This window comes from Lacerta agilis, chromosome 16, assembly GCF_009819535.1.
Source record: "Lacerta agilis isolate rLacAgi1 chromosome 16, rLacAgi1.pri, whole genome shotgun sequence".
Taxonomy (NCBI): Eukaryota; Metazoa; Chordata; class Lepidosauria; order Squamata; family Lacertidae; genus Lacerta; species Lacerta agilis.
The window spans coordinates 36,266,351-36,281,173 of NC_046327.1; the positions used below are offsets into that span (position 1 = coordinate 36,266,351).

A 14,823-nucleotide genomic window follows, 5' to 3' on the forward strand; every position below is an offset into this window, starting at 1 on the left:
GTTGGAGGCCCGTGCTAATTCTGCCTCAAAGGCATAGTTGTACTATTTATGGACCACAAGGTAGATAATTCCATGTGGGACACCTTCCAATTACAGAGTTGAGACTGTCTTCCTGGAGCAAGGCTCTAGGGGTCGTTGCTTTGTGATTTAAGCTTATTCTCCCAGGACATAACTGGTGCTGAACAATTTGTTCTTTACTGCGACTGGCAGTGCGGTATATATGTACTCTAGGCATTTTCTAGAGAGCATCTACTTGGAACTGTTCAGGTTTATCTAGAGCCAGGTGTGCCAGTAGACTTGGAAGGTGAGGGGTGTGTGGTTGGGTTTTTTGAGGGATGCTGGTCGGAGAGGGTGCTGTTGTTGAACCTTGATTTGGTGGGCAGAGTGATAAATAATCCTATAGAACTGCAAGCCACATTTTTCAGTGAGGGATTCCAGAACATGATTTGACTTGCTTCTCTCCTCCGTGCCCCCTTCTAGGTGTTCCCCAGCCACTTCACACAGCAGCGGACCAAAGAGACTACCTGTGAAAGTGAACGGGAGAGGGGCACCAAGCAGTCGGGCAGCCCTTGCCCAGGTCAAATGGGCACCAGCGGCATCTCCACTGACTTCTGGGACTTGTTGGTCAAACTGGATAATATGAACGTAAGCCGCAAGGGCAAGAACTCCATCAAATCTGTGCCTGTGAGTGCTGGCTCTGAGGGAGAGAGCTCCCCCTACAGTCTAGAAGCCTCTCCTTTGGGTCAGCTCATGAACATGCTGTCCCATCCGGTGATCAGACGGAGCTCCCTGCTGACTGAGAAGCTGCTGCGCCTGCTGTCACTCATCTCCATTGCTCTGCCTGAGAACAAGACCACGGCTGAGGGGGTAGCCAACCATGCTGCTGCTGCTGCTACTACTGCAACCACCACCCCAGCACCTGCTCCCGCCCCTGCCCTGGCTGCTGCTGCCGCCGTAGCTGCTGCAGCTGCCGCCGCAACTGCTGCTTCTATCGCCACCTCTGGTGCTGCCACAGTAACTGCATCATCTACTCTCCCCACCACTGTGTCCAGTAAGTATTCTATTGATTGGGTTTTTTGTGGGGAGGGGTGCTTGGAGACAAGAAGAGGAAAGGGTTTTTTTCTTCTCCTTGTCCCACATTCCAATTTCTTTCTTCATTTGAGTTGTGGAGCAGGACATGCCTAAAGAGGAAAATATATGTAAATTTCAACATCCAGGGAGTCCAGACTCTGGCGTACCTTGGTTTTATTTCTCAAATATTTTGGCTCCCGGACGTCGCAGACCTGGAAGTGATTGTTCTGGTTTGTGAACTATTTTTGGAAGCTGAACGTCCAACAGGGCTTCTGATTGGCTTCAGGAGCTTCCTACAGCCGATCAGAAGCCGTGCTTTGGTTTCCGAACATTTTGGAAGTCAAATGGACTTCCGGAACGGATTCCGTTTGACTTTCAAGGTACGACTGTATGTTTATTTGCATTTTATTTTATTTTTCATAATTCTGGGTTTTGGTAGCCATGGAAATGAGAAGGGAGCTATGAAGGACACTGAATATTTGTCTCAGTTACTAGAAATCTTATTTAGCCATCTTTTAAGACTTCAGTAGGTATTGCTGCACACACTTTCAAGCCATCATTGCAGCCCTGAGGAAAAGATCTTTGAAACAAAATAGAGAGCTGGGATTCTCAACAAGGCAAGCTCTTAATACCATACACTGTTAAATCTGTGCCGTCGCTGAATTCATAGAATTGTAGAGTTAGAAGGGATCCCAAGAGTCATCTACTCCAAGCCCCTGCAATGCAGGAATCTTAATTAGATCATATATGACAGATGACCATCCAGTCTCTGCTTTAAAACCCCCAAGGAAAGAGTCCACCACCTCCTACAGGAGTCTGTTCCACTCTGTGCCAAACAGCTTTTACTGTCAGAAAGTTCTTCCTGATGTTTAGTCAGAATCTCCTTTCTTGTAACTTGAATCCATTGGTTTTGGTCCTACCCTCTGGAGCAGGAGAAAACAAGCTTGCTCCAATTTCCATTTACAAGTGTACATATCCCATACATATAATGCTGCTGCTCCTCCCTTCCTGACTGATCTATTCCTTTTGAGCAGGTTGTACCCCTCAATTTCTACATTCCAAATATGAGCCTCATCCCACCAGGTTTCAGTAACGCCTATTAGGTTATATTTGCCATTCTGTATTAAGAGCTCAATTTCTTCTTGCTTGTTTCCCATATTCTGTGCATTTGTGTAGAGACAACTGAAAGCATGAGTCATTCTTCTGCACACTGCTGCCTCTGTCCCCATCTGTAGGGAGTCTCCTGCCACCATGATATGTCTCTTCCTTCTCTGGGGACAGGCAGGAATGGTTCTGTACACTGTACCTTCCACTGCCACCTTGGTATTTGCAAACTTACCACATATATGCACACAGCCCTGATCAAGGAAAATATTGCCTCCCAATAGAAGCCTGATATAGAGAGGGTGTCTCTGTTTGAGTGACTTCTGTGTAGGGATGGAGGTAGATGGTAGGCAAGTGCTCAAAGCTGGTGGTTTGTTTGGTCATTCTCTCACTGGTTAATTGTCGAATCCCAAGTTGGTTCTAGCTTGTATCTTGTCGTTCTCTGCAGCTATCACAAAAAACAGCAAATCGCCAGCCAAGGTAGGCGAAGCGGGAGGCGGAGGTGGAACTGACAGCAAAATGGCTGCCTCAGGCCTAACGGAGAACCAGCTACAGCTGTCTGTGGAGGTGAGTTGTGGTGGGTGTGGCCAACACACAATATGGGGAGGGAAGAGGAAGGGATTAACATTTTGAGCTGTCAGCTGCACAGTGACTTTCTCATCTTCCATTCCAGGTGCTGACATCTCACTCATGCTCTGAAGAAGGTCTGGAAGATGCTGCCAACGTTCTTTTGCAACTGTCACGGGGTGACTCAGCCACGCGTGACACTGTGCTCAAGCTTCTGCTTAATGGGGCCCGGCAACTAGGCTACACTCTTTGCAAGCAGATAGGTAAGGAGAGATGAGACTGGAGAAGTGCCTTTGTGAGGAGCTGGCATGGTTAATGGTCCTGCCCTGCCTCAATCACTGAGTACCACAGTGAATAGTCAGAAATGTGAAGATAGGAATATTAGCTAGTAGCTCATAGAAACAATGTGCTTCAGTGATCTTCTCATGTACCAGTGTGATAGTCTGGGGATTTACATGTGGAAGCGTGGGTAACATTTAAAGGCACACCTCCTCACAGAGGATAGTAACTCATAAGACTGTTTTCCTTGCTGTCAGGTTTGAATGAGCTATAGTCTCTTTTGGAACTGTCTCTGCTAGAAAGAGTCACACCATAGCATAGCAGAACTGCTTCTGGTGGTAGGGCAGGGTGATTCAACCAGATATGGGATTTCAGTCAGTTCTGAACAAGGTAGCAAGCATGGCAGGGGAGTCTCCCTTGTGCTAGTGGAAGCTCTTGAACTGACTTCCACTAGCGCACCAGATAAGTTGAATCTGGGCCCTAAATTGCACTCTTACATAGCCACTCATGTTGATGCAGAATACAGCAGCTGTAGGATGCTCACAGGAACACAATTATGCAAGCATGTTACCTATTTTAGAACAGTTGCACTGGTTATCAGAAAGTTTGTGGGTGCCATTCAAAATGCCAACCAACTTGGCATCAGGCCCTAAATGGCTCACATCCAGGACCATTCATACCATCTACGATCTTCCCTCTGTGTCTCAGTGTGGGCTTATTCTAGGTTGGCTGGGATGTGTGAGAGCCCAGTAGCGGAATGCTCTCTCACTGGGACATTCAACTGGCCCTTTTAGTTTCTACTTCCTAGTGAACACAATTCCTTCTAGGCAGGGATTTTTTATTGCCTCGGGTTTTATGCTGACTGTTTTAAATTGTGAATGCATAATCTTTGTTTTCTGGATTTTAATGGTTTTACCATCATGTGTTTTGATACTGTTTGTCGTGTTGGGTATAGTTTTATAGTGGAGAGGTGGGATAGATTTTCTTAAACAGCACTCACTAATTCTCAACCCTCAACTCTCCCTTTCCAGGTACTCTCTTGGCGGAGCTGCGAGAATACAACTTGGACCAGCAGCGTCGAGCCCAGTGTGAGTCCCTGTCACCAGACGGGCTCCCTGAAGAACAGCCTCAGACCACCAAATTGAAAGGCAAGATGCAGAGCAGGTGAGTCTCCTTCAAGTTGGCCTTTCTCTTTGTCTTTTGAGTGGCCTTCTCTGACTTTCTTCCCCACCTTCTTCCTCAATTGTTAGGTTTGACATTGCTGAAAACGTGGTGATTGTGGCATCACAGAAGCGCCCTCTGGGTGGTCGCGAGCTCCAGCTACCCTCAATGTCCATGCTGACTTCTAAGACCTCCACACAGAAGTTTTTCCTAAGGGTGTTGCAGGTCATCATCCAGCTACGGGATGACACACGCCGTGCCAACAAAAAGGCAAAACAGACAGGCAGGCTAGGTATGTTAGGCAGGAGAGCAAGCTTTGTCTGCACAAGGCCTGTTTGTAGATGCTAGAGCATGGGTGGGAGATCTCCTGATACTGGTTCAGACTAGTCATACTTTACCTATAGAAGACCTGAGAGGCCCATAGGCCACTGCAGTTTTTTGGGGTCGATTCAAAGCTTGAGTAGGGGATTAAATTTTATAGGCTCAGCTGTAGGGGCCAGCCTTCATTCTCCTTTTTCTCTCCCTTCCCCTCTTTTTGCAGGTACTTCCGGTCTGGGCTCAGTTAGCAGCATCCAGGCCGCTGTTCGGCAGCTGGAGGCTGAGGCTGACGCCATTATACAAATGGTACGTGAGGGTCAGAGGGCCCGGAGGCAGCAGCAAGCAACAACGGTTAGCATGGTGCCTGTGGCGCTTGTAGGCCACTCATTTTGTTTATTTGAACTACCCTTTTTCATTATTTTACATTCCTTTCTCCATCTTTTCTCCTCCCCTTTTATGCCAATTGGTTTGTCATCAGAGGAGCCTCTTTGTTCAGGGAAGGAAGAAGCTTCAGCTCCTTGCTGCTGTTGGCTCTTGATCATAAAAAGCTGTTCTTCAGGGCAGGCTGAGGAAGAGCTTGTGAGGACAGTTTGTAATTTGGATTCTGGGTTCTGTGCAGTGCTTTTTTCTAAAAATATGTTTAGGAGTACTCTCATTTTGACTCAAGAAAATCACCATTTTATAGTTCAAATCAGGAAAAATAAAGTACAAAGATTCACAAAATGTTTAGGGGTATGCGTACCCCTGCATCACCCCCCAAAAAAGCACTGGTTCTATGTATTGGGTAGAGGGATGAGAAAACAGCCGGGTACAGCTGAAGTGTAAGAAATGCTGAAGACAAAAGAAGTCTTCCTTCTTTGTACCTGGCTTATGCATACTCCTTTGCTGTTCTCCCAACAACCTCAATATACTTCCATGGGCTCTGATGGTGGTTACCTTTTATGAAGTTTGCATATTGATTTGAAAAATCTGAGTTGGATATTTGCATAGTACCTTTTAACAAATTGTGGTCTTTGGACTTTTCACTCCTACGTAACCCCTTTGTTTTCTATTATTTTAGTTACTCTTCCAACGCTTAAAAAATGTGTTTAGCTTCTGTATGCCTTGGACACCTCTATGCCAAATAGCTCTAACCTTATTTGCTTCCTCTTCATACGATTTTGGGTTATCTGCTGAAGGCAGGTTGAATGGGGGAAGGGGTTTGTGGTAGGAGACAATGAGCTGGGTGAAGAATCCTCTGCAGCTTCAAGATACCTTCCCCATTTTGAAAGGTTGTCCACTTCCATGGTGGATACATTACTAACTCTGCTGCTTATGAATTGAGAACTGAGTTTGGGGTGGGGATTTCCTTTATTCATCTCCCCTTCCTTACTAATGGAAAGCCAAGGCCTGACCAGTTACAGAAGGAATAAATGGAAGGCTCTGCAGCTGTGTAAGCAGGGTAGGGATTGTTTTTCTGGTTTCAGCTGCCCTTTTCATACACTGTTTGGCTAGTATTGTCGGTTGAAAAGCTGAGCGTTAAAAGCTGAGAGCAAGCTAGCCATCTCTACAGTGGCAGATATTTAGCATTGGTAATCCACCCTGGATTCTTCAGTTGAAAAGCAAAATGCTGCCTGTAAGAAATAACCTTCCATTGCCTACAGACCAAATCAGTTTTGTGAAGTTTAGCATTATGATTGCTTAAGTTGTTGGAATTTTGACATTTTAAAAGGTGGGCATTGTGGCACTGGCAGCAGCAAGTATTATTAGTGGGGGGGAAAGACAAGTGGTCAGGGGACACTCTGCTGTGGTCTCAGCTGTTGACACTTGCTTAGTGCTTCAGATGTTCTGTGATTAAGAGTAAATCTTTTGGATTTCTTTGGAAGTTTCAAAAAGTGCAATCAACAAGGGAACTAGCCTAAAGCTGTACAAGTTGTGGACTGAACATGTGATCCATAGTTCTGGTCTGCTTCCCTCTGCCCTTCAGCCTTATTCTCTTCTCCTGGCTCAAAGCCACTCAAATTGGAAAACCAACTTGACATGGCTATGAGTGAGCTGATACCCATGGTTGCTCTAAGAGCAGACTTCCACTTGTTAGATCCAGCATGTATTCAGGGTACTTCCACTGTCCATGTGGCCCCAGGGCAGGACCAGCACAGCAACCACATAGCATGGCTTGAAGCCCAAATTCTTAGGGCTTGTACACACATTACTTTCCTATGAGAAGTAGCTAAGCAATAAAAAGTAACTGCTGCATTTACTTCTGGGTTGTAGTAGGTAGAAGGAATGCATTAGAGGTCAACGAGAAACAAGCTTGTTTGTAAGTACAAGTGACACAACTGAATCACGTTAGTGTACTTTTCAATCACAACTATTGTGGAGTGGATGTGACAATACAGTAATGTGTGTACAATCCTTGAGCCTACCTCTCTCCAGATTGTTGCATCTTAGAGGCCCCAGTCCTGTCCAGTTTCTCTAGAGAGATGTGAGCTGCCTTTGCCCCTGGCATGTGGGCCTTGTTAAATATGAGGTCATCCCTGCAGGAAGGTCCCTGATGACAACTTTCCTCTTCTCTCCACACCTGTTCTTTGCTTTCCAAGAACTTTCCCCACTCTGGTGCATGCACTTCACCATTGCTCCTGGCTGTAAGTGCTCCACCTTCAGATTCACGCATGTCATGCTTTCTGCTAGCTTCCCCCCACCCACCCCCCGCTCCCCTATTTCTCCTGTAGCTGTGTCATTCGGCTCATTCCCTCTGCAGATTTTAGCTTGTGTATAGCAGCATGTTTAACCTCTTTTGGTCTTTGTAAAGGATGGGGAAAGTGGTAGGGCCACCATGCACAGTTCTGTTGATGGTCCATTTTCTTCCCTTCCTTTTGGGAGTTATTGGGCTAATCTCCCAGCACCTGTTTCTTAAGTGCTCTTGGGAAGCTTCAGCCCTCACTAATGTGTGCGTCTCTTCTGTTCAGTCGGAGCCAAACCAGGCAGAGGGTTCTGTACGAAGAGACGAATCACCTATGGATGTGGATCAGCCATCACCCACCACACAAGACACTCAATCAGTTGGTTAGTATTTGCTTTTTGGAGTTGAGGGGTGGCTGTCTCTGAAGTAGAGAAGCTGTTTTACCTGCCATAGGCCCCCCTCCTACAGGTCCGAAGGAGTTGCCTATCCTGAAACTGTGAAGGCTAAAGTGTGAAGGACTGATCTCTTGTTCTTACAGTGTCAGAAGGCTCCCAGCAGGGTGAGAAGGAGAAAGAGGAGCGTCCTCCAGATCTGCCTCTGCTAAGTGAGCAACTCAGTCTGGATGAACTATGGGATATGCTGGGCGAGTGCCTGAAGGAGCTGGAAGAATCGCATGACCAACATGCTGTGCTTGGTAAGGTTCTGGGCTGCTGGAAGGTTGGGCTGCTTCAGGCCTCCCTGCCTCTTGGAACTTCACCTTCTGCTCTCTCCCTACAGTGCTGCAGCCTGCAGTGGAGGCCTTCTTTTTGGTGCATGCTACAGAGCGGGAAAGCAAGCCCCCAGTGCGTGACACCCGGGAGAGCCAGCTGTCTCACATCAAGGACGAGCCCCCACCCCTTTCACCCGCCCCACTGACCCCTGCAACACCCTCCTCCCTTGACCCCTTTTTCTCCCGTGAACCTTCTTCCATGCACATTTCCTCCAGTCTTCCCCCAGACACACAGAAGTTCCTCCGCTTTGCAGGTTAGTTCAAACTGTGACATATCTAGCTGTGTCCAGGGTATTGACTAATTCTTTCATGAGGGCTTCAAAGTGGGGGTTTCTCAGCTGTCTCTATCTCAGAAGGGCAGTTGGTTTGCTGAGGGAGGAGTGTGTGGATCAAGGTGTGACTAATTAGGGAATATACTCGTGGAGGAATTTCATTAACGGGTTTCTGCAGCTTGCCCGGAAGAAACATAATAAGGAGCATGCAGCCAAACCTTCACTTTTGTTCTCATCTTGCAGAAACACACCGTACTGTGCTAAACCAGATCCTGCGCCAGTCCACCACCCATTTAGCTGACGGCCCCTTTGCTGTCCTCGTGGATTACATACGTGTGCTGGATTTTGATGTCAAACGGAAGTAGGTTTCAGGGTGGGGTGTTAGTATTCCATTTCCTATTCATTTTAAATAATAATTAAAAAACAGCAAGGAGACGCCAGAGAGTATGAGGTCTCACTTTTGATCTCTAGGGCAAATTGCTTGAGTGATATTCTAGACTTGTGTGCTGACTTTTCTGTTGGCTGTGATGCCCTCTAGGTTGACTACCCAGACATTTCTCATTTCTTGGCATTGTTCAGCTCCTCCATTGGCAAAAAGATCTGTGTGGGGCAGGAGAAGTAGTGGTGACTGGATGGGTGGTCTTACTCAGTTTGATATGCTTCTTCCCCTAGAATGAAGTATAGTAAAAAGTGTCTCTCAGCCCCAATTCTGAAGCCACTTTGTAAGGGCTGGAGAGATGGCAAACCTACCCACTTTTCATCTACAGTGGTGCCTCGCAAGACAAAATTAATTCGTTCCGCGAGTGCTGTCGTATAGCGAAAATTTCGTCTTGCGGAGCATGGTCGGAGGAAGCGCGGCTTTACGGGGGGGGGGGGGGACCGCAAAAAGTTTTTGTTTTGCGAGTCGCGGCCATAGGGAAATTCGTCTTGCGAGTCACCCTTTCATTAGCGAATGCCTTTCGTCTAGAGAGTTTTTCGTCTAGCGAGGCATTCGTCTTGCGAGGTACCACTGTACATCTGTAGAATATGTCATCTCTTGCATTGTTAGTGCTTTGCTACTGTAACTGTGAATCGGCTTCAGGGAGTTCCATAGTAATAGCTGTGAGAGTTGATGGCTGCACACTTATTCTTCTTTCCAAGGTACTTCCGGCAAGAGTTGGAAAGACTTGATGAGGGGCTGCGGAAAGAAGATATGGCTGTGCATGTGCGTCGAGATCATGTCTTTGAAGACTCATACCGGGAATTGCATCGCAAGTCGCCCGAGGAAATGAAAAACAGATTGTAAGCAACTTCTTCAGCTACTAGAACTTTTAGCGTGCTGCTGTAACCAGAGTCTTCTTATATGCACTGTTTTCTTTTTTACCCTTGCCCACGTTTTGTCTAAATGTTGATTTTTCCTTATTTTGTAGATAGAACCTATAAACCAGACATTCAGTCCCTGCCAGCCTTTTTGTCCTAAACCCATGCTCCACTTCTGACATTTCCTAATTATTATACCCTCTTCTGTTTATCAGGTACATAGTATTTGAAGGGGAAGAGGGTCAGGATGCTGGAGGTCTCCTGCGCGAGTGGTACATGATCATCTCACGGGAGATGTTTAACCCCATGTATGCGCTCTTCCGCACATCGCCTGGCGATCGAGTCACCTACACCATCAATCCTTCCTCTCACTGTAACCCCAACCACCTGAGCTACTTCAAGTTTGTAGGGCGCATTGTGGCCAAAGCAGTATATGATAACCGGTTGCTGGAATGCTACTTCACCCGCTCCTTCTACAAGCATATCTTGGGCAAATCTGTCAGGTGAGTTGTGCCTTTGCTTTTAGGGTTTTTGTTGAACTAGTCCATCTAAAATGCTTTCCTATCTTTCCCAAAACATGTTCCTAACCCAGCCAGCTTCCTTCAACCCTACAGGTACACAGATATGGAGAGTGAGGATTACCACTTCTACCAGGGACTGGTGTATCTTCTGGAAAACGATGTCTCCACACTGGGCTATGACCTCACCTTCAGCACAGAGGTAACCTGCCCCCTTCTCATGGAAGTATTTTGGGGCAAATCTTTTGGAAGTTGAAGGATATTGAAGCTAAAGAGACAAAGGGCTATCACATAGAATAGGCAACCATTCAAATTGGACAGTTTTGAAGATGATGGATAAAAATCAATAAATTGGTAGAATTCCTCACCCAGAAGTTGTACACATCCTGCCATGTGTAATAATAGGTGAAGATGACTATATATTTGCAGGGATTTTCTAGCAGTGGATACAGCTCTTTCCTTTTGAATTCAGATTTCTTTTGAGCTTAAAAAAATTAAACTCTCTAAACAGTGTGAGAAACAATGAGAAGAATGGCATTCGGACACAGGATGTATTACTTGGTGATAACTGCCAAAGAGTCTTTCGTTGCCCCTGAATGATGGTGGCTGCTGTTCTGTTTTGGTTGTGTGTTTATATTTTACTATGCACAGGGGCTAAATCTGATTCTTGCAACTATATTATGGTGTTTTGTTAAGAGAAGCACCCATTGGATTGTAATTTGAGGCTGAGGGAGAATTTGTGAAACTGAGAAAGGATTGAATCAAGGCCAGTACTTAGTCATTCTGACCTCTGGTCCTTGTCAGGAAGAGCAAGGCAAGCCTTCTCTTTTCCCAAGAGATGTTGTTGTTAATCCAGTTTCTACTTACTTAGTACACTTCTGTCTTTCCTTCCCTACCCAAACAGGTTCAAGAGTTTGGTGTGTGTGAAGTACGTGACCTTAAGCCCAACGGAGCCAACATCCTTGTGACTGAGGAGAACAAGAAGGAATATGTACACCTGGTGTGTCAGATGCGAATGACAGGTACGTTGGGGCAGTACACCTGAGAACAGTGGAAAGAACTTGATGATCTAAACCCATCTCTGCTAGAAGATGGGATCCCTCTACTTATTAACTTGCATCTACCTTTTGAATTAACATTCCCTCCCTATCTCATAATTCATACCAAATTGTAAGCAAAGAACTAGTGTCATGCCAGAGCTGTCCATGAGTTGCTGTTTCACCAGATCAATAGCAATAGCCAGAAGAAGGAAGCCAAACTGTTTTTTTAAGGAAAAGTGTACAAACAACAGCAACAACAAAAACTTTAGTTGTCTAAACAAAATAAAAAAAATCCTTCCAGTAGCACCTTAGAGACCAACTAAGTTTGTTATTGGTATGAGCTTTCGTGTGCATGCACACTTCTTCAGATATACTGAAACAGAAGACACCAGACCCTTATATATAGTGAGAGGGTGGGGAGGGGTATTGCTCAGAAGGGTGGTGGGAATGGCTGGACATTCTATACAAGATCTCAAAGTAGCTGTCTTATTACAAAAGAATTTCAGAAATAGACTGGAAAGAGAAGTTGCTGAATTGCAACTTATTACCAAACTTAAAACCATGGAGAGACCTGGTCTGAATAGAGACATTGGATTCTTATCTCATTATATATGATAAAGCTATTTTTAGCCATCTCACCCCTTGCTTTTTCCTGTAAGACCAATTGCATTCATTAACAGTCGTCAACAGGTTTACCACACCTATCAGCCAATCACCCATTCCCACCACCCTTCTGAGTAATACCCCTCTCCACTCCCTCACTATATTTAAGGGTCTGGTGACTTCCTTTTCAGTGTATCTGAAGAAGTGTGTATGCACATGAAAGCTCATACCAATAACAAACTTAGTTGGTCTCTAAGGTGCTACTGGAATGATTTTTTAATTTTGTTTCAGCTATGGCAGACCAACATGACTACCTACCTGTAACTAGAACTTTAGTTGTCTAATTCGGTCTAAGGTCAAGGTGGTCATTACTTAGACTCTGTACTTGAGGCAGATTCGTCTACCAATCAGCTGTGAGAAGTTGTAAATTTTACATAAGTGTGCACATTTCAGTGTTTAGATTTTATTCCCTGCTGAGCTATAGTTTTCCCTCTTCCTGGGCTGCTTAGAACTTCCATTGCCTTCCCCACCCAGTGATAATCCATATTCCCTTCTGGCAGGAGCAATCCGCAAGCAGCTGGCTGCCTTCTTGGAGGGCTTCTATGAGATTATCCCCAAGCGCCTCATCTCCATCTTCACGGAGCAGGAGCTGGAGCTGCTAATCTCGGGGCTACCCACCATTGACATAGATGACCTGAAGTCCAACACAGAGTACCACAAGTACCAGGCAAACTCTATCCAGGTTAGCCTTTCCTTTCTAGCAAGTTACCTTTCACCAACTCTCTATTCTCCAGCGTGGAAGTGTCAAGGCCTAATGGAGAGGAATCCTCTTGATTTTTCTTGGCATGTTAACAATCAATTTCCTTAGTTTGTTGAGTTCAATGGGACTTGGGGTAAATTTGTATAGTATTGCAGCTTTGATATGTTTGACTGCAAGTTTGATCTTGGAACTCTGTTTGCCACTAAGCACACAATGAGGTGGCTCTTCTCTTGATGGGCAGATATCACCGCTACCTCCTGCTTGGAAGGCAGGAAATGTGTGACCCCATCCCTTCTGCTATCCTCTCCCCCTGTTGGCTCCTCTTTGTGTTGGTCCTTCTGGGCCCTTCACTTCTGGAGGCCTGCAAATTTCTCGTGTTCTCAGAAATGCCAGCATCTCTGACCCCGGTCTCGACTCCTTTTGTCCTTCTGCACAGATTCAGTGGTTCTGGCGAGCCCTGCGCTCCTTTGACCAGGCAGACAGAGCAAAGTTCCTGCAGTTCGTCACAGGCACATCCAAGGTGCCCTTGCAGGGGTTTGCTGCCCTAGAGGGCATGAACGGCATCCAGAAATTCCAGATCCACAGAGACGACCGCTCAACAGATAGACTGCCTTCTGCTCACACGTGGTAAGAGACAAATGGATAAGCCCATTGTTAGTGTTCAAACTACTCCCAGTGTTCAATTATGCAGGAAATATTTTTATGTGAATGGAAGTGTGTCATATAATGTAAATGAAAGTGTGTTAATTAAACACCCTAACTCCAGGAGGCCCTCCAAGCTTCTGTGAGTGCTAGAATTCACTGGTTATCATCTTGAGCCATAACACTTATACCATGACACTGCTGAAGGGCCTAGCTATTTTACAGGAGCTTCCCTTCTACAGCAGTATCTGTTGCTCCTCTACCTGGAAACACAGTTGGGGATTTTGTGAGCCGGGAGGGGTCAAAGGGAATGAGTGTGTTTCTGAAACAGAAGCTATCTATAACTTCAGTCATGAGTCAGTAGTCAAGTCCTAAAGAAAGAGGTGCCAGAACTCCAGCTTTGTGCCTTGCAAAGCCAAATCCCAGATGGAGAGTTGGATGGGGTGACAATTGTTTTGGGGCAGACATTCTGCACATGCACAGAGGATTGTTCATCACTTCCAAGGGCTAAATTTGGACCTTCAGAATAGGTTCTTGCTAAGAATCAAATGTGAGCAGGCTGTAGATATGTAGGTTTTTGTCAGTAAAGTGAGCACGGCCTACAGATTAAGATTTCTGGCCAGTTTGGGGGAGGGTGAAGGTACTGTATTTTGCTCTCATTTTGAAAGGAAAAAAAGGCATTGGCTTTGCAATCAAGCTGGTTGTCCCCCACCCCCTTACATTGATGCTTTCTTCCTCCAGTTTCAACCAGCTGGACCTCCCTGCCTATGAGAGTTATGAGAAATTGCGTCACATGCTGCTACTGGCCATCCAGGAGTGCTCGGAGGGCTTTGGCCTGGCGTAAGGGTGGCTCCAGCTGCCATATTTTTCTACTGTCAGACTTGGGGAGCAACAGGAGGGAGTGGAACTGAGCGATGCTGCTCCCCCTTTTCCAACCACCTGTGTGTGTGTGTGCGTGCCCTGCTGCCCCCTTACTGAAGAGAGCCAGAGACCCCCAGCCAATCAGCCGTCTTCGGAGGTGGGGCCGGGGTGCAACCCGGAGAGAAAAAGACAAATTATATATATAAATATATATATATTTTTTGGTTTAGTTTGCATTTCTTAATTTGTGCTTGGAATGTGTTGATGAGGCGGCGGGAGGGAGCGTTTGGATTCTTTTGTTGGTCTCTTTCCTTGGCACCCATTTGCTGCTGGAAGGGAACCTAAGGTTTAAAAAATTCCAAAAAAAGGAAAAAAAATTAAAAAAATAAAAGCGCACTCTTGATAAGAATGTACTGTGCCTGTGTGTTCATTTTGGTAAGAGTGGAGAGTTCACCTGGCTTTGGGAAGATCTTCTGGAGGTGAAGAAGGAGTCAGTAAGGCCATAGCTGAATGGTAAGATACATGCTTTGCATACAAAATGTTCCAGGTTCTATCCAAGGCATCTCCATGTACAGCCAGTTAACACTTGTGACTGAAATTCTAGCAAGACAAAGATTACTCAAGTAGGATGGGAAGTCTCTTGACAACATGCCCACCCCAAATAATGGTCCTCCATGTAGTTATTTCCTGTCTGCATAGTGTTCTGGCAAGCTGGGGTAGATCTTGCTTCTAGCACCTATGACTGTAGTTCAGTGGTAGAGCATCTGCTTTCCATGCAGAAGGTCCCAGGTTCAATCCCCAGCATCTCCAGGTAAGGCTGGGAATGTCGTCAATCTCAATATCTGGAGAGCCTCTGCCAGTCAGTGTAGGCAGTACTGAGCTAGATAGACTAGTGGT

At 45.9% G+C, this 14,823-nt stretch overlaps 1 protein-coding gene across 13 annotated transcripts in view; it reads left to right on the top strand.

The window, feature by feature from the left end:
• The window catches only part of HUWE1 (HECT, UBA and WWE domain containing E3 ubiquitin protein ligase 1), a 95,418-nt gene extending 81,083 nt beyond the window's left edge, over nucleotides 1-14,335 (top strand). For 12 of the 13 annotated variants that reach the window (XM_033173649.1, XM_033173647.1, XM_033173657.1 and 9 more), the window contains 17 exons: nucleotides 481-1,051; nucleotides 2,624-2,742; nucleotides 2,849-3,005; nucleotides 4,053-4,185; nucleotides 4,272-4,474; nucleotides 4,724-4,851; nucleotides 7,449-7,545; nucleotides 7,701-7,856; nucleotides 7,940-8,185; nucleotides 8,447-8,564; nucleotides 9,344-9,484; nucleotides 9,718-10,005; nucleotides 10,117-10,222; nucleotides 10,925-11,042; nucleotides 12,224-12,405; nucleotides 12,860-13,050; nucleotides 13,807-14,335. In XM_033173649.1, the coding sequence (XP_033029540.1) occupies nucleotides 481-1,051; nucleotides 2,624-2,742; nucleotides 2,849-3,005; nucleotides 4,053-4,185; nucleotides 4,272-4,474; nucleotides 4,724-4,851; nucleotides 7,449-7,545; nucleotides 7,701-7,856; nucleotides 7,940-8,185; nucleotides 8,447-8,564; nucleotides 9,344-9,484; nucleotides 9,718-10,005; nucleotides 10,117-10,222; nucleotides 10,925-11,042; nucleotides 12,224-12,405; nucleotides 12,860-13,050; nucleotides 13,807-13,909 (3,057 nt within the window). In that variant the 3' untranslated portion in view covers nucleotides 13,910-14,335. The remainder of the gene's footprint in view (nucleotides 1-480; nucleotides 1,052-2,623; nucleotides 2,743-2,848; nucleotides 3,006-4,052; nucleotides 4,186-4,271; nucleotides 4,475-4,723; nucleotides 4,852-7,448; nucleotides 7,546-7,700; nucleotides 7,857-7,939; nucleotides 8,186-8,446; nucleotides 8,565-9,343; nucleotides 9,485-9,717; nucleotides 10,006-10,116; nucleotides 10,223-10,924; nucleotides 11,043-12,223; nucleotides 12,406-12,859; nucleotides 13,051-13,806) is intronic. The other variant, XM_033173654.1, reaches the window with a different exon arrangement.
• Nucleotides 14,336-14,823: the final 488 nt, after the last annotated feature.